The 19406-nt window shown below is 47.5% G+C and overlaps 1 protein-coding gene across 3 annotated transcripts in view; it reads left to right on the forward strand.

Annotated features, from left to right (window-relative positions):
* Positions 1-16312, forward strand: part of dusp19a (dual specificity phosphatase 19a) — an 18145-nt gene extending 1833 nt beyond the window's left edge. For 2 of the 3 annotated variants that reach the window (XM_034078858.2, XM_034078860.1), the window contains exons 3-5: positions 4722-4768; positions 4915-5067; positions 15804-16312. In XM_034078858.2, coding sequence (XP_033934749.1) covers positions 4722-4768; positions 4915-5067; positions 15804-16004 — 401 coding nt within the window. In that variant the 3' untranslated portion in view covers positions 16005-16312. The remainder of the gene's footprint in view (positions 1-4721; positions 4769-4914; positions 5068-15803) is intronic. The other variant, XM_034078857.2, reaches the window with a different exon arrangement.
* Positions 16313-19406: the final 3094 nt, after the last annotated feature.

Consider the following 19406-nt stretch of genomic DNA (forward strand, 5'->3'; position numbering starts at 1 on the left):
GTCCCCTAGTCTCCCAGCTGTGTGCGTCACTCTTTAGTGTCCCCTGGTCTTCCAGCTGTGCGCGTCACTCTTTAGTGTCCCCTGGTCTCCTAGCTGTGTGCGTCACTCTTTAGTGTCCCCTGGTCTCCCAGCTATGCGCGTCACTCTTTAGTGTCCCCTGGTCTCCCAGCTGTGCGCGTCACTCTTTAGTGTCCCCTGGTCTCCCAGCTGTGCGCATCACTCTTTAGTGTCCCCTGGTCTCCCAGCTGTGTGCGTCACTCTTTAGTGTCCCCTGGTCTCCCAGCTGTGTGCGTCACTCTTTAGTGTCCCCTGGTCTTCAAGCTGTGTGCATCACTCTTTATTGTCCCCTGGTCTCCAGCCAGCTGTGTGCGTCACTCGTTAGTGTCCCCTGGTCTCCCAGCTGTGTGCATCACTCTTAAGTGTCGCCTGGTCTTCCAGCTGTGTGCGTCACTCTTTAGTGTCCCCTGGTCTCCAGCTGTGTGCGTCACTCTTTAGTGTCCCCTGGTCTCCCAGCTGTGTGCGTCGCTTTTTAGTGTCCCCTGGTCTCCAGCTGTGTGCGTCACTCTTTAGTGTCCCCTGGTCTCCCAGCTGTGTGCGTCTCTCTTTAGTGTCCCCTGGTCTCCCAGCTGTGTGCGTCACTTTTTAGTGTCCCCTGGTCTCCAGCTGTGTGCGTCACTCTTTAGTGTCCCCTGGTCTCCCAGCTGTGTGCGTCGCTTTTTAGTGTCCCCTGGTCTCCCAGCTGTGTGCGTCTCTCTTTAGTGTCCCCTGGTCTCCCAGCTGTGTGCGTCCCTTTTTAGTGTCCCCTGGTCTCCAGCTGTGTTAGTCACTCTTTAGTGTCCCCTGGTCTCCAGCTGTGTGCGTCACTCTTTAGTGTCCCCTAGTCTCCCAGCTGTGTGCGTCACTCTTTAGTGTCCCCTTGTCTTCCAGCTGTGCGCGTCACTCTTTAGTGTCCCCTGGTCTCCTAGCTGTGTGCGTCACTCTTTAGTGTCCCCTGGTCTCCCAGCTATGCGCGTCACTCTTTAGTGTCCCCTGGTCTCCCAGCTGTGCGCGTCACTCTTTAGTGTCCCCTGGTCTCCCAGCTGTGCGCATCACTCTTTAGTGTCCCCTGGTCTCCCAGCTGTGTGCGTCACTCTTTAGTGTCCCCTGGTCTCCCAGCTGTGTGCGTCACTCTTTAGTGTCCCCTGGTCTTCAAGCTGTGTGCATCACTCTTTATTGTCCCCTGGTCTCCAGCCAGCTGTGTGCGTCACTCGTTAGTGTCCCCTGGTCTCCCAGCTGTGTGCGTCACTCTTTAGTGTCCCCTGGTCTCCCAGCTGTGCGCGTCACTCTTTAGTGCCCCCTGGTCTCCAGCTGTGTGCGTCACTCTTTAGTGTCCCCTGGTCTCCCAGCTGTGCGCGTCACTCTTTAGTGTCCCCTGGTCTCCCAGCTGTGTGCGTCACTCTTTAGAGTCCCCTGGTCTCCCAGCTGTGTGCGTCACTTTTTAGTGTCCCCTGGTCTCCTAGCTGTGTGCATCCCTTTTTAGTGTCCCCTGGTCTCCAGCTGTGTTCGTCACTCTTTAGTGTCCCCTGGTCTCCAGCTGTGTGCGTCACTCTTTAGTGTCCCCTGGTCTCCAGCTGTGTGCGTCACTCTTTAGTGTCCTCTGGTCTCCCAGCTGTGTGCGTCACTCTTTAGTGTCCCCTGGTCTCCAGCTGTGTGCGTAACTTTTTAGTGTCCCCTGGTCTCCCAGCTGTGCGCGTCACTCTTTAGTGTCCCCTGGTCTCCCAGCTGTGCGCGTCACTCTTTAGTGTCCCCTGGTCTCCCAGCTGTGCGCGTCACTCTTTATTGTCCCTTGGTCTCCCAGCTGTGTGCGTCACTCTTTAGTGTCCCCTGGTCTCCCAGCTGTGTTCGTCACTCTTTAGTGCCCCCTGGTCTCCAGCTGTGTGCGTCACTCTTTAGTGTCCCCTGGTCTCCCAGCTATGCGCGTCACTCTTTAGTGTCCCCTGGTCTCCCAGCTGTGTGCGTCACTCTTTAGTGTCCCCTGGTCTCCCAGCTGTGTGCGTCACTTTTTAGTGTCCCCTGGTCTCCCAGCTGTGTGCGTCACTCTTTAATGTCCCCTGGTCTCCAGCTGTGTTCGTCACTCTTTAGTGCCCCCTGGTCTCCAGCTGTGTGCGTCACTCTTTAGTGTCCCCTGGTCTCCCAGCTGTGTTCGTCACTCTTTAGTGCCCCCTGGTCTCCAGCTGTGTGCGTCACTCTTTAGTGTCCCCTGGTCTCCCAGCTATGCGCGTCACTCTTTAGTGTCCCCTGGTCTCCCAGCTGTGTGCGTCACTCTTTAGTGTCCCCTGGTCTCCCAGCTGTGTGCGTCACTTTTTAGTGTCCCCTGGTCTCCCAGCTGTGTGCGTCACTCTTTAGTGTCCCCTGGTCTCCCAGCTATGTGCGTCACTCTTTAGTGTCCCCTGGTCTCCCAGCTATGTGCGTCACTCTTTAGTGTCCCCTGGTCTCCCAGCTGTGCGCGTCACTCTTTAGTGTCCCCTGGTCTCCCAGCTGTGTGCGTCACTCTTTAGTGTCCCCTGGTCTCCAGCTGTGTGCGTAACTTTTTAGTGTCCCCTGGTCTCCCAGCTATGCGCGTCACTCTTTAGTGTCCCCTGGTCTCCCAGCTGTGCGCGTCACTCTTTAGTGTCCCCTGGTCTCCCAGCTGTGCGCGTCACTCTTTAGTGTCCCCTGGACTCCCAGCTGTGTGCGTCACTCTTTAGTGTCCCCTGGTCTTCCAGCTGTGTGCATCACTCTTTATTGTCCCCTGGTCTCCAGCCAGCTGTGTGCGTCACTCGTTAGTGTCCCCTGGTCTCCCAGCTGTGCGCGTCACTCTTTAGTGTCCCCTGGTCTCCCAGCTGTGTTCGTCACTCTTTAGTGTCCCCTGGTCTCCCAGCTGTGCGCATCACTCTTTAGTGTCCCCTGGTCTCCCAGCTGTGTTCGTCACTCTTTAGTGCCCCCTGGTCTCGAGCTGTGTGCGTGACTCTTTAGTGTCCCCTGGTCTCCCAGCTGTGTGCATCACTCTTTAGTGCCCCCTGGTCTCGAGCTGTGTGCGTCACTCTTTAGTGTCCCCTGGTCTCCCAGCTGTGTTCGTCACTCTTTAGTGCCCCCTGGTCTCGAGCTGTGTGCGTGACTCTTTAGTGTCCCCTGGTCTCCCAGCTGTGTGCGTCACTCTTTAGTGCCCCCTGGTCTCGAGCTGTGTGCGTCACTCTTTAGTGTCCCCTGGTCTCCCAGCTATGCGCGTCACTCTTTAGTGTCCCCTGGTCTCCCAGCTATGTGCGTCACTTTCTAGTGTCCCCTGGTCTCCCAGCTGTGTGCGTCACTCTTTAGTGTCCCCTGATCTCCTAGCTGTGTGCGTCCCTTTTTAGTGTCCCCTGGTCTCCCAGCTGTGTGCTACACTCTTTAGTGTCCCCTGGTCTCCTAGCTGTGTGCGTCACTCTTTAGTGTCTCCTGGTCTCCCAGCTGTGTGCGTCACTCTTTAGTGTCCCCTGGTCTCCTAGCTGTGTGCGTCACTCTTTAGTGTCTCCTGGTCTCCCAGCTATGCGCGTCACTCTTTAGTGTCCCCTGTTCTCCCAGCTGTGTGCGTCACTCTTTAGTGTCCCCTGGTCTCCCAGCTATGTGCGTCACTCTTTAGTGTCCCCTGGTCTCCCAGCTGTGTGCGTCACTCTTTAGTGTCCCCTGTTCTCCCAGCTGTGTGCGTCACTCTTTAGTGTCCCCTGGTCTCCCAGCTATGTGCGTCACTCTTTAGTGTCCCCTGTTTCTTCATGTGGAACATTTGGGTTTTTATATCTGCATCCTTTCTGAAGCGGCAGCAGGTTCCTCCTGATGGAGGCGCGTTTGCACCTGTTGGCCACTGTGCTATTTAATTGTCAATTCTTGATTCAAACTATTTCCTGGCTTAAAATTGGGTTCTCGAATCTTAAATCTCTAAAGGAGCTTATTAATAAAAAGAGACTACAGTATGGGTCCACCTCCCCCCCCCCCCCCCCCCCCCCCCGCTGCCCTGTAAGTCCCCCCTCAGTTCACCAACACTAACACCAGCCTCACCTCCGAGCAGGTAACATGACCTCCCACCCGGGGGGGGGACAGGTGGCCCGTCAGGTCTCAGGTGGAGGTCAGTGACCCTCTGACCTGAAGCAGAGGATTTCCTGTTCAGGGTCACTTTCTAGTGCACGGCTACAAAGAAAACAAAATAACTAACGATTACACTGTGTGTGTGTGTGTGTGTGTGTGTGTGTGTGTGTGTGTGTATGTGTGTGTTGGTGTGTGTATGGGTGGTGTGTTTGGTGTGTGTGTATGTGTGTGTGTTTGGTGTGTGTGTGTGTGTTTGGTGTGTGTGTGTTTGTGATTGGTGTGTGTGTGGTGTGTGTGTGTGTGTGCGTGTGTTTGATGTGTGTGTGTATTTGGTGTGTGTGTATGTGTGTGTTTGTGATTGGTGTGTGTGTGTGTGTTGTGTTTTGGTGTGTGTGTATGTATGTGTGTGTTTGGTGTGAGAGAGTATGTGTGTGTGTGTGTGTGTGTGTGTGTGTGTGTGGTGTGTGGATGTGTGATTGGTTGTCTGTATGTGTGTGTGTGTGTGTGTGTGTGTTGAGGTGTGTGTGTGTGTGTGTGCGAGTGTTGTGTGATTGTGTGGTGTGTGTGTGTTGTGTGTGTGTGTGTGTGTGGTGTGTGTGTTGTGTGTTGTGTTGTGTGTTGTGTGTGTGTGTGTGTGTGTACAGGTTCTCAAGATGCTGCACATGACTTTGGAACTCTCAGAAAACACAAGGTGAGATGAAATCATAAAACCATCCGTCTACATTCTAGACTCCAAGTCGGATACAAATAAATGTGTCTGTGTGTTGTACATGACTGTGTCTTAGAACATGTGTTTAAAGCATGTAAGCAGCTCTTCCTCCTCCTCTTCCTCCTCAGGTGTCTCACATCCTGAACGTGGCCTTCGGCGTGGAGAACGTGTTTCCTGACCTCTTCATCTATAAAACGGTCAGCATTCTGGATCATCCCGACGCCGACGTGCTGCTCCACCTGACGGACATCTGCAGCTTCATCCAGCAGGCCCGCAGCGAGGTGACGCTCAACACATTAATATCAACGTCGTGCATTCATAGTCCTCAGAACTAGAGAGGTGACGTCATGTGACCGAGCTGTAGTTCCTTTATAGCCCAACATTAGCCACCTTTAGCTTAGCGGTGGTGACGTGAAGTCATGTGACCGTGCTGTAGTTCCTTTATAGCCCAACATTAGCCACCTTTAGCTTAGCGGTGGTGACGTGAAGTCATGTGACCGTGCTGTAGTTCCTTTATAGCCCAACATTAGCCACCTTTAGCTTAGCGGTGGTGACGTGAAGTCATGTGACCGAGCTGTAGTTCCTTTAGAGCCCAGCATTAGCCGCCTTTAGCTTAGCGGTGGAGACGTGAAGTCATGTGACCGAGCTGTAGTTCCTTTAGAGCCCAACATTAGCCACCTTTAGCTTAGCGGTGGTGACGTGAAGTCATGTGACCGAGCTGTAGTTCCTTTAGAGCCCAACATTAGCCTCCTTTAGCTTAGCGGTGGTGACGTGAAGTCATGTGACCGAGCTGCAGTTCCTTTAGAGCCCAGCATTAGCCGCCTTTAGCTTAGCGGTGGAGACGTGAAGTCATGTGACCGAGCTGTAGTTCCTTTAGAGCCCAACATTAGCCACCTTTAGCTTAGCGGTGGTGACGTGAAGTCATGTGACCGAGCTGTAGTTCCTTTAGAGCCCAACATTAGCCACCTTTAGCTTAGCGGTGGAGACGTGAAGTCATGTGACCGAGCTGTAGTTCCTTTATAGCCCAACATTAGCCGCCTTTAGCTTAGCGGTGGGGACGTGAAGTCATGTGACCGAGCTGTAGTTCCTTTATAGCCCAACATTAGCCGCCTTTAGCTTAGCGGTGGAGACGTGAAGTCATGTGACCGAGCTGTAGTTCCTTTAGAGCCCAACATTAGCCACCTTTAGCTTAGCGGTGGTGACGTGAAGTCATGTGACCGAGCTGTAGTTCCTTTAGAGCCCAACATTAGCCTCCTTTAGCTTAGCGGTGGTGACGTGAAGTCATGTGACCGAGCTGCAGTTCCTTTAGAGCCCAGCATTAGCCGCCTTTAGCTTAGCGGTGGAGACGTGAAGTCATGTGACCGAGCTGTAGTTCCTTTAGAGCCCAACATTAGCCACCTTTAGCTTAGCGGTGGTGACGTGAAGTCATGTGACCGAGCTGTAGTTCCTTTATAGCCCAACATTAGCCGCCTTTAGCTTAGCGGAGGAGACGTGAAGTCATGTGACCGAGCTGTAGTTCCTTTAGAGCCCAGCATTAGCCGCCTTTAGCTTTTTACTTCAGAAATATAAAGTGGTGTTAGCATGTGGAGATTATCCTGCTGAACTAAACGTGTCAGTATCATAAACAGTATTTAGAAATTCAGCCTCTATGGAGATAGAGGACAAGCATGATCATTTCTGACGTGGAGCTAATCTGAACTAAAACATTGTATACTGCTTTGAACAGCTATTTCTGCAGTGACACTTTTCTAACAGCTAATATCAGCATCCTTAGAGAGGTTGTTAGAAAAATCTCCCTGGTCCCCGGCTTGAGCTTGAATCTCAGGATCCGTGTGTCTGTGGTCCTCTCCAGAATGGAAGCAGTCATCACATACAGAGCATCAACTAGTTCCAGAACAGTGGCCGTTTCTCAATCGCGAGGATAGGGTAGTCGCGTACTTCCAAGTCACTTCCTTCAGAAACGAAGCAAGTATGCTTCCAAGCCACGGCTTCGGAAATACGATACGATAATACTTTATTTGTCAGATTAAGTCTGAAATTTGACTTGCGTCACAGCAGCTCCATGTCCAAACATCAACAGACAAATATCCAGACACAAATACATGAAACACAAACAACAAACATTTAACAAAGAGCCTTCAGCGTGCATCTGATCTGGGATCAGCTCTGTGTTCACTGTGAGGATTGACTGATGCACAAAGGATGCTTCAGTTTGACTTCATTGAATGGGACCCTGTATCTCCGATCAGATGGTAGCAGTTCATACTCACTGTTCAGAACATGCTTTGGGTCAGAGATGATGTTGTTGGACAGCCTCACTAGGTTGTTATGGAAAACGAAGAAGAATGGAACAGGCTAACAAGTGTGCCACTCTCTCTAACGGTTTCAACATAAACCGTACCGAAAGTAAATACCTCACGATGTCTATCTAATTATGAACTTGCTTTACTTTCACGGAACACATTTCTGGTGATAACAAATGTAACAAAGTCACATATCTACCAACACATGTTCTACGCCACTACATACTTACATTTAAATGTGTGCTGCGTCGGTTCAGCCATTCTCCGCAAGGGTTTTTGAAATTGGTCCGTGCGCAAAGCATTGTGGGGATTTTAAGCACGCGAAGTCTACCCATGTGCAGCCTCGACATTTCCCCCAAACCAAGGCCTCGGTGGAATTCCAAGTATGCTGGAGATTGGAACAGTCCTTCGGCGGCACTCGATGACGTAGCATCCTTGAAATATTGGCTTGGAAGCCAGTATCCTCGAGATTGAGAAACGGCCAGTGTCCTTCACATGCTGATTTCCAAGAGAGGGAGTCACACAGTCACAAGATGGAGGACTAGAAAGCAGTATTCAATGTTTACTTCAGATTAGCTCCACGTCAGAAATGAGCATGCTTGATGTCTCTCTCCATAGAGGCTGAATCATCATGTTCATCACATAGCTATCATCTGCCTCAAACAGTCTTGATGCTCTTCCAGGTCATCACACATCCTGTCATGTTCACAGCTGCAGCTGGGATACCTTTGTTATCATGTTGCTCTCATGTTGGAAGAGGACACTCAGCGTTTTCCAAACAGATATCCCTCTCTTTTCTTATTCCTATTTCTAAAACCCAAAGCGTGAAACAAACGGAGAAACGAGAAGAGAATCCTGTCAATCGAGAAGTGCTTTGTCATTTATTCTGACTCCAAACTCAATCCAATCCAACTTTATCTATATAGCACTTTAAAACATTCCGACCAAAGTGCTGTACAGAGAGATAAGCTCACACAACATAAAATAAATACATTTAAAATAAAAGATACAAACACAAAACAAACCAGAATAAACGTAATGATTAAAAAATGAAAAACAGCCGTATAATAAAAACAATAAACCACTGAAAGCAAATAAAAGCAACAATCGACTTGTTTACGAATGCTAAGGAGAAAACTCAAGGCTTTGAAACATCATCTGCGTTATTCAAAACGCTGACACTGTATTTCAAATGTTATAGTTCTTCCTTTGCCCATACCACATCCTTCGACTAAGGCCCTTTCTCATTTCTCTAACTCCCCTCCTCGACTCCCCTCCTCGACTCCTATCCTCGACTCCTATCCTCGAGACTTAGTCCCGCCCACAGGAGATGCGAGCGGAGGAGCCGAGGAGGGGAACCGAGGAGAGAGGAGGGGAAGCAGCAGGCGGTTAGAGAAAGGAGAACTCCTCTCCTCTGAGCGGTCATTTTAAAGAGACGTCCATTAATGATGACAGGAGGCAGCAGCCTCTGTCTGATGGACAGATGTGTTCATGATGACTTATATATTTACTTTGATTCATTCACAGTGCGGTGTAATGAGACAATAACAGGCTACAGATGCGGACACACACACACCAAACCAACTGAGACCCGTCTGTCCGCTGCATCTACGCACTGTACCACACACACACCTACACACTGTACCACACATCTACGCACTGTACCACACACTGTACCACACACCTACACACTGTACATTACATTTAGCTGACGCTTTTATCCAAAGCGACTTACAATAAGTACATTCGACCAGGAAGACACAACCTTGAAGAAAACAGAATCATAAAGTACATCAGGTTTCATAGAGCCAAGCATTTCAAGTGCTACTCAACTGGCTTTAGGTAAGCCAGTCCTTTATTAGTATATAAGTGCTTTGTTAGCAGTTCTATCGCTCGAGGTGGAGTCGAGAGAGATGAGTTTTCAGTCTGCGCCGGAAGATGTGTAAGCTTTCTGCTGTCCTGATGTCAATGGGAGCTCATTCCACCATCTTGGAGCCAGGACAGCAAACCCACGTGTTTCTGCTGATGGGAACTTGGGTCCCCCTCACAGCGAGGGTGCAGCGAGCCATTTGGCTGATGCAGAGCGGAGTGCACGTGCTGGGGTGTACGGTTTAACCATGTCCTGGATGTAGGAAGGGCCAGATCCATTCGCAGCATGGTACGCAAGCACCAGTGTCTTGAAGTGGATTCTAGCAGTTACCGGAAGCCAGTGGAGGGAGCGGAGGAGCGGAGTGGTGTGGGAGAATTTAGGAAGGTTGAAGACCAGGCGAGCCGCTGCATTCTGGATGAGCTGCAGAGGTCGGATGGCACATGCAGGTCGACCAGCCAGGAGGGAGTTGCAGTAGTCTAGGCGTGAGGTGACGAGAGCCTGGACCAGAACCTGCGTGGCTCTCTGGGTCAGCTGGGGACGCATCCTCCTGATGTTGTAGAGCGTGTATCTGCAGCAGCGGGTTGTAGCAGCGATGTTTGCAGTGAAGGACAGGTTGTTATCTAGGGTCACACCCAGAGTCCTTGCAGTCTGGGTCAGGGAGACAACAGAGGGGCCGATGTTGATGGTCAGGTCAAGAGTGGGACAATCTTTTCCCGGAAGGAAAAGCAGTTCAGTCTTATCAAGGTTGAGCTTGAGGTGATGAGCGGACATCCACTGAGAGATGTCAGCTAGACAAGCAGAGATGCGTGCGACGACCTGGGTCTCTGAGCGGGGAAAGGACAGGATTCATTGGGTGTCGTCAGCGTAGCAGTGGTATGAAAAACCATGCGGGCTAATGACAGATCCGAGCGAGTTTGTGTACAGGGAGAAGAGGAGGGGACCAAGAACAGAGCCCTGAGGGACCCCTGTAGTTAATTGACAAGGGTCGGACTCGGACCCTCTCCAAGTGACCCTGTAGGTGCGGTCTTTGAGGTATGAGGTGAGGAGGGAAAGTGCAGAGCCTGAAACTCCAAGTTCTTGGAGAGCGAAGGAGGATCTGATGATTCACCGTGTCGAATGCAGCAGACAGGTCCAACAGGATGATGACAGAGGAGAGGGAGGCTGCTTTAGCCGTGTGCAGTTCCTCAGTGACAGCAAGGAGGGCAGTTTCTGTGGAGTGACCTGCCTTGAAACCAGACTGGTGCAGATCCAGAAGGTTGTTCTGATGGAGATAACAGGAGAGTTGTCTAAAGACGGCGCGTTCAAGTGTTTTAGACAGGAACGGGAGGAGAGAGACAGGCCTGTAGTTTATAACCTCAGACGGGTTGAGAGTGGGTTTCTTCAGGAGAGGGTTTACTCTCGCCTCCTTGAGAGTGTGTGGAAAGTGACCAGAAGCTAGAGAAGTGTTGATGAAATGGGTGAGAAACGGTAGAATATCAGGAGCGATAGTCTGAAGGAGGTTTGAAGGGATAGGGTCCAGAGGACAGGTGGTGGGGCGGGCAGAGGTAATGAGGGTAAGAACCTCACTTGGAGAGAGAGGGGAAAAGGAGGTGAGTGTGCGGGTGGAAGGAGGGTCTGGTGACCCAGCGGTGAGTAAAGGTGAGTCAGAAAAAGAAGAGCGAATATCATCAACCTTTTTTTCAAAGTGGTTAACAAAGTCGCTTGACAGAAGTGAGGAGGGGGAGGGGCTTTGGGAGGGTCCAAGAGGGAGGAGGGGCTTTGGGGGGGTCCAAGAGGGAGGAGGGGGAGGGGCTTTGGGGGGGGTCCAGGAGGGAGGAGGGGGAGGGGCTTTGGGGGGGTCCAGGAGGGAGGAGGGGGAAGGGGCTTTGGGAGGGTCCAGGAGGGTGGAGAAGATGGAAAATAATTTTTTGGGATTGGAATAGGAAGATTGGATCTTATCTTGAGAGAAAGTGCTTTTTGCCGGAGAGATCGAAGCAGAGAAAGAGGAGAGGAGAGCCTGATAGGTTAGGAGGTCATCACGGTGTTTGGATTTCCACCATTTCCGCTCTGCTGCCCGAAGGACGGTTCTATTAGCACGCAGTGTGTGTGTGTGTGTGTGTGTGTGTGTGTGTGTGTGTGTGTGTGTGTCCGCATCTGTAGCCTGTTATTGTCTCACCACACCACACACACCTACACACTGTACCACACACACCTATAGCTCCTAAAGCATAATCAGGCTACAGCCGTTGTGTATTTTATTATGTGAAGCACTAAATGGTTTTAGAAAAATATCGACTCTTTGTTTGTAGATATCTACTAAACTAAAGCAAATAAAGAAAGTAGGCCTGTTCTACTGAGTGATATATAGTTTACACACTGCTCTACTAAAATAATATCCAGGGGATGCATGCAGAGCTGTGATTGGCTGAGATCAGTCCGGCCGTGCGTCACGACTCTTTGAAACATTTCTGTTCCCGGAAATGCATCCACGGAGGAGCCGTGGAGGACCCATCAGTGTCTCCTCGGTTAGAGCTCCTCCAGTGAGCCTCCTCTCTCCTCTCTCCTCGGTTAGAGCTCCTCCAGAGAGCCTCCTCTCTCCTCTCCTCTCTCCTCGGTTAGAGCTCCTCCAGAGAGGCTCCTCTCTCCTCTCTCCTCTCTCCTCGGTTAGAGCTCCTCCAGAGAGGCTCCTCTCTCCTCTCTCCTCTCTCCTCGGTTAGAGCTCCTCCAGAGAGCCTCCTCTCTCCTCTCTCCTCGGTTAGAGCTCCTCCAGAGAGCCTCCTCTCTCCTCTCTCCTCGGTTAGAGCTCCTCCAGAGAGACTCCTCTCTCCTCTCTCCTCGGTTAGAGCTCCTCCAGAGAGCCTCCTCTCTCCTCTCCTCTCTCCTCGGTTAGAGCTCCTCCAGAGAGCCTCCTCTCTCCTCTCCTCTCTCCTCGGTTAGAGCTCCTCCAGAGAGCCTCCTCTCTCCTCTCTCCTCTCTCCTCGGTTAGAGCTCCTCCAGAGAGCCTCCTCTCTCCTCTCTCCTCGGTTATAGCTCCTCCAGAGAGCCTCCTCTCTCCTCTCTCCTCGGTTAGAGCTCCTCCAGAGAGCCTCCTCTCTCCTCTCTCCTCTTTCCTCTCTCCTCGGTTAGAGCTCCTCCAGAGAGCCTCCTCGACGCTCGATCCTCGGTCCTCGAAGTGCATTTAGAGAAATGAGATGTCCTTCAAAATGGCGCGCTAAAATTTATTTCTGGGTCACTACCGGAGGACCGAGGAGTCGAGGAGTCGAGGAGTCGAGGAGTCGAGGAGGGGGATTTGATGAAATGAGAAAGGGCCTGAGTTTCATCAAATTAAAGCCAGAAGCAGAAACAAACAGAGAGAGCCGAACGTCCTGCTGGCTGAAGGTGAGAGCTGCTGCAGCTCAGGTGGAAACAAAGGACCGGATCAAGTCCAACAACAGGACCTATAATCCCATAATCCCGAGGGATTATGGGAATAAGGAGGTCGATTTAAGTGTTTTAAAAACGAGGTTAACATGCGACACTTGTTTGGACATCTCCTCTCTCCTGCTCTGAATAATACATGACATGCTTCGTTTTGCCCATGTTTTATTAAACAGATCACATCTCAGTGTCATACAAGCTTTTAGTGGCTCACCTTAACATGACACCACACACACACACACACACACACACACACACACACACACACCACACACACACACACACACACCACACACACACACACACACACACACACACACACACACACACACACACACACACACACACACACACACACACACACACACACACACACACACACACACACACACACACACACACACACACACACACACACAGAGCCACTCATTAGGCCGTCATTAGGGGTGTATGATTACAGGAAGTGTGTGTGTTCATTATGATATGTTTCAATGTGTGTATGCGGTAATTCCAGCCTTGATAATCAAACTGATGCTTTTACTTTGAAAAGCAGTGTCAGATTACCCAGCAGGCCATCTGGCTGGTAATGACTCACCATTACATCCACAGCATCGTCATGTGACTGGTGTACGTGCTCCACAGGTTTTGTATAAATGTCTTAATAATGCATGATAAATAAACTGGTGTTTCTTCCCTCCTTCGAAGCCATGCCTGGGTCATACCTGAGTCGACCATTTCAGCCCAAAACCTGAGATTTAAATTAGTTTTTTTGGACAATAATACAATTTGCGTGTCGAATTCTATCAAGTCTTTCAGATCTGTAATTTAGTTTTTACGACAGCTTTTTTTTAATCGTTTTATCTACACTTATTGTGATGCTAGGCGATCTAGGCGTTAAGGTATGCGGCACATTTTCAAGCTTTCACCCGTTTTATCCCAATTCAATCACAATATCTGGGTTTACAACGTTAAATACAACGAAATTGTTGTTTAGTGATTGGCAAACAAGCTATTCTGTTGTTTTGGTATGAGGACATGAAGCACTTTCTCACGATTTTAACCACTTTTCTTTGTATATTTCTACTCAAAACTCAGAAACCTTCTTGTCTGGATTTGGGTTTTGACATCTTGCTCTTCTTTACCCGTCCCCTCTCTGCGGTCACATGACCATTTTTATAGACGTTCCTCAGCGGACTGAAAACAGGTGTTGTGTTTACGTCCGTGAGAGGGAGCAGAGAGGCTGTAATGAGAAGCTAATGGACACAAACAAACAAGTCATCTATTTACTAACCCCAACATCAGTGTGAGAGCGTGTGGTGTGTGTTAGTCTGTGGAGCATGCTTGCCAGGAGACTCCCGATTTCATTGCCCTCTCCCGGTTTCCTCCCGGAGTCATATTTCTCCCGCATTTCTCCCGATTTCTGCCAAAATCAGATTTCCTCAGGACTGTTTCCACTCGGACTTTAATACAGCTACACCATTGTTTGGTTTCCATGGTAGCGCGTCTCTTTAGTAGCGTGTGCAACTGAAAGTCTGAGAGGGAAAACTGAACAAGAATCGACAACTCGACCCTCTGCTCACTCCTTTCCTAAAATACAGGTCCAGCCCACATATGCTCCATCAAGGATGGTGCTACAGGCCGCAAGGCAGTGCACTTACCACTACACTAAGCATGGTAGGGATGTCCCGATCACCTGTTTTTGCTCCCGATCCGATTCCGATCATTTGATTTTGACAATCTGCCGATACAGATTTTTCCCGATCCGATCTTTATGCAATGCATTAAGAGAAAAAAAAGATAACAGATAACGGCTGGTCATCCAACGCGATGAATTCAGCTATCTTGGCTGTTATTGTGTTGGCCTTTTCACTGTTCTGGGGCAGTTTCTCTTTCCTTTTGAAAGTCTCTGAAAGTGTCGGTTGCTTCAGTGCCGTGACCCGAGTGGCCGCTGTGTACTCGCCGTGTTGTTGTTGGTGTTTGTTTCTCAGGTGGCGTGTTAGATTGGTCGTGTTGAACGTAGCTCTGTTCTTTCCACCACGCGGAACCTCCTTCTTGCAAACATTGCATCTGGCTGTTACACTGCCTTCGCTTTCAATTTCATAATACTTCCAAACTCCTGACATTTTCTCTGTCCCGACTCCCGAGTCACCAGCTGGACGTAGCCTCTCGTTAGCTTGCTGCTACTATCAGACACTGCGCCCACTCTGTTGCCAGATTTCAGAGGAATAAGCAACCAGGTCTGAAAACAAGCCCAAAGAAAGCAACACATACATGATGTTGTGTAATTTTAAACCAAAACTAAGTCCTCAGGATGACTTTAAGACGTGGACATGGTCATTTTTGTTTTGTAACATTAAATAAAATAATGAAAATATTTTATAAAAAAAAAAGATTCCGATCTTTTGAAAATCAGGTGATCGGCTCCGATCCCCGATCACGTGATCGGATCGGGACATCTCTAATGATAATGCTAATCTAATACAGCTCCGGCGATGATCCACTAGCACGAGCGTCACTGCAGGAGTATTTTCACCTGCACACGCATTTATATGCAGAGAAGAGTGTGAGGCTGGCATTACATACTGTGAGTGGTTTCAAACACATCGATCGTCTCTCATGATTCACTCATCAGACAGACATCTGCACTTCCTGCTGGTTAGCGACTGTGTTTGATCAATAGAAACATATGTTCTTGACGACTTCCTCCATATTTTCTGTCTTTATTAAATGGTGGACCATTCCTCTGTCATTGCTGTTTGAACACCTAACTGCAATGCATTGTGGGTTCACCCCTTTGTTAAAGTATGCAGACTGTAGGTGTTTATAAAGGACTCAAACTGTCTGCGACTGAGCCCTCGAACACTTTGTTTAAGTCAGAGTGTGATTTAAAAACTGGCTACTTATTCTAAAACACTCAAGTAGAATCTATCCAAATAATCTGTGAAGGCCTTCCTAAAGTAAATATATATAAATATATACATATTCAAACATTATGCTATTACCCAAAGTGACGAATCAAAATGTTGTTTTTAACAGCCAAATTTGTTATTTTTGATTATAAAAAAAAAAAAAACATAATCTAAAAACAAATCTGCCAATCTGAGCAAATAACTTTTATTCCTTTTAAAACTTTTTTTTAAAGAAAAGTGGTCAAAAAGTAGTATGTGACAGTACGTTGATCAAGTATTCAAAATGTTTTGCTAACACTCGTGCATTTATTTATTTTACGCTGGCGTTAAATTGACCGGACTTCTTTCTGCGGATTGATATGACTGTACATAGTCCTCCTTAGCAACGGTCTGTTAGTGAAAATGAACAACCTCTGGAATGTCCAAATTGACCAATCAGAAGCGAGTATTCAACTAAGCTGTGTAATAAAAGATGATAACACACTAAATGTATTTTGAAATGAATTATTGCTGCTCTAATATCCACATGTCCTCCTCAGAAAGGCGTGGTTTTGGTCCACTGCAACGCCGGTGTGTCCCGGGCTCCGGCGGTGGTGATTGGCTACCTGATGTCATGTGAAGGCCAGTCCTTTGATGCTGCTCTCTCATTGGTCCAATCAGCCCGCCCGGTCTCCTCCCCAAACCCCGGCTTCCTGGAACAACTGAGGGGCTTCCAAACGCTCAACGGGTCCAAACACTGAGACGAAAGAATCAGTAAAAGAAGAAACAAGTTTGATTTGAATCAGACATTTTGTGTAATTCATAATATTTGGGCTTGTTGTATTGTGGGATGAAATCTTTCCTGCACGGGCTTGATGGTACCGGATAAAAACAGCTGATTATAAGGCATGCTGCAAGGTTGAACAAACACATATATAATACATTCTTAAAGCAGTATATATATTAGATGTGGTTTTTGTTTGATCAGAGTTATTGTTGATGCGTTTTGGTGCTGTTGTTGTCTCTGTGTTTTGTTAATAAAGTTTAATCTTTGTGAAAATTCATCTCTGATTTCAGAGCGGTGCATGGCAGCCATAAACTTCCTAAGGTTTTATTTAAAAAAATTCAAATGAATACTTCAGAAATGTTTCGAGAATTAGTTTGGAGTTTGAACCCGTCTTTAAAAGATACCTTTTCTTGATATCCATCACTATCAATAAATATTTGAACTGCAGAAGTTACGTATTGATGCACTGCTGAACGTGCTCAGCAATAAATGCATTTGATAGTTAGAATCTACTTTCAACTTCATTCCCAAAATGTCTTCAATAATTTGAACATTTCAACTTTTTTTTCTCAAGATTTGTATTTTTTTCTCATCTTTTAGATTTTTTTTTCAAACATTACTTTCATCTCAACATTTCAACCATTTTTTCTCAACTTCTTTAAATCTTTTCTCCCAAAAAATTCTCAACTTCTTAATGTTTTTGCAAAATATCTTTCTTAAAACTCACCTATCATGCTATCTTTAGGCAATAGCATGGGTCTAAGATATATACAAATATATAAAAAACATGTCGTGTTTTGCTCCAAACACCAAACAGATAATTCTAGCCATGCCTCATATCCCTCTATTTCACTTCCTGTTTCTAAAGTGCTGATTTGAGTATAAAGATTTAAAGAATAAAGAGGAGGGGTCTGAGCTCATGCGGGACCCGGCAGCTCCCGTCTAAACTAAATGCTGCCGTGATGAAACGCCATATCATGGATTATCAAGGATCTGAAACAGTCTGGAGCTCAAAGGCTTTACACATGCTCTCCAGTACAGGTTAGCTCTGAGTGTTAGCGATGCTAATGTGAACACCGACCATATTACGTCCAAAACAGTCGGGCATTGTTTCTGATAGCAACGTTTCTGATTGGGCCGTGGGTCCACATTTCAGATGTTACGTCATATCGGACGCTAATCTGGATCAGCTCCGTTGTTCCCCGTTTTTAGAGATTTGGGTACGGAGGAGAAAAGAGAGAGGGTTTTATTTTCTGACGCTGCGTGAGTTCCCCGACACACCGGGGACACATGGTGATGTATCAAAGACATCACAAAGTGCATTTTGCATGATAGGTCCTCTCCATTATGAGAGGAAATGTCAGGGGAAATGTTAGGATTACATTTGAGATGTTGAAAATAAACCAGATGAACTGCATTCATCTTGTTTTGCACATTAATTAAGTCTTCCTCTTCCCTCCACCTGATGCGTGACCCTCGTCTTCATCGTGCTGTAAACACTCAGAGTCTGAAGAGAGGAAACACTCACAGATCGGAGCAACATGTGCACGGACACAGCAGGAGGAAGATGTCTCTGCAACATGTGAGGAAAGCACCCTCCTCCTCCTCCTCCTCCTCCTCCTCCTCCTCCTCCTCCTCCTCCTCCTCCTCCTCCTCCTCTTCGGTGGGCTTCTGCTGACGATGGGCTCTTTCTGCACCGCTCTGGACAGAAAGATGATTGTTGTGTCGGTGAAGCCTCAGGGGGACGCTTCAGTTCAAACTCTCACAGGTCAGATCGTCACTTTATATCTCTGTGTTATTAATCAAACTGTGAAACTACCATTTACCATTATCACTTAATCAAACTGTGAAAGGTAACGCTTTGCATTACGTGTCGCAATCCTTTGAATCTGGGACTTGAAGTTTGCACATACTCTTCTGGTCCAAGCACTATTTGTATTTCATTTCCATTAAGTTGGGAAGTGGGTTTTATGTCGGCAGTTTAGGAACAAATACTGTCAAAAACACTAATAGAAAAATAAATAATAAATAATAATGAACAAATAAATCATCTCTGAAGAAATACAGGTTAATAGAAAGTAAATGGGTTGAAATCATTTGTTGTGGAATAACTGACCTGGAAATGAAAGTTTTTACAATCTTCATAATATAATATATAATATAATATAATTAATCCATTAAACTGTTTATTGTTCCTTACGTTGGATTGTTTATTTTAACTGTGATAATAAAGAGCTCTTCCTGTGCTCACCAAAAACACACCTGACACACTTTATAATTCAAAAGCATTTTGAATATCCTAAAATAAGTTTAAATCTAGTAAATAATCCTAAATGTAATAAAACATGTTGTCTTTTGTCAGCTGACAGACGGTCTAATAATAATCTCTCAGCTCTGCCATGTTGTTCTACTTGTTTCCTGAGCGGCCTGTTGACGAACAAAGACCTGCATATATTACTAACACACACACACACACACACACACACACACACACACACACACACACACACACACACACACACACACACACACACACACACACACACACACACACACACCACACACACACACACACACACACACACACACACACACACACACACACACACACACACACACACACCTCCAGCCGCCCATGAGATCGACTTTAATTGTCTCTTCAGTGTGTTACTGATTATGAAGAACCAATTAACAGTCAATTAGCTCGCTGGCCAATCAGATGGTCAGATGGTTACCATGAGGGTTTGTTTACAACTACAAGAGCAGCTCTGTGGGACAATATGGACACACACACACACACACACACACACACACACCACACACACACACACACACACACACACACACACACACACACACACACACACACACACACACACACACACACACACACACACACACACACACACACACACACACACACACACACACACACACACACACACACACACACACGCATTAACCTAATGACAAAGGGAAAGCACTGCTGCTTTGTAAGAGGCTGAATAAACTGCAGCCTTTGGTTTAGCTTTTTGTCCCCATCTTGTTTTTGTAACCAGAAGTGACAGAGAGGGCGGAGCTAAGCACAAACAAACAAACAAACAAACAAACAAACAAACAAACAAACAAACACTAAACAAGACTTTTTAGAAAACAAAATGTTAGAAATGACTAGCATGAAGTGAAAACACACGTGGAAAGAGTCAGATGTAAGACAAGGACAACACGTTTGGTATAGCGACCTGTCAATCACAAGGAAGCCCCGCCCTAAAGCTAACCCTGCTTTATCCTCTATTTTACTAAAGGGTACCACAATTAAAAAAAATTAGAAATAGAGATTGAGACCATAAACTTATTAGGAAAATGTTCATGGAGG

This window comes from Pseudochaenichthys georgianus, unplaced genomic scaffold (genome assembly GCF_902827115.2).
Source record: "Pseudochaenichthys georgianus unplaced genomic scaffold, fPseGeo1.2 scaffold_502_arrow_ctg1, whole genome shotgun sequence".
Lineage (NCBI taxonomy): Eukaryota > Metazoa > Chordata > Actinopteri > Perciformes > Channichthyidae > Pseudochaenichthys > Pseudochaenichthys georgianus.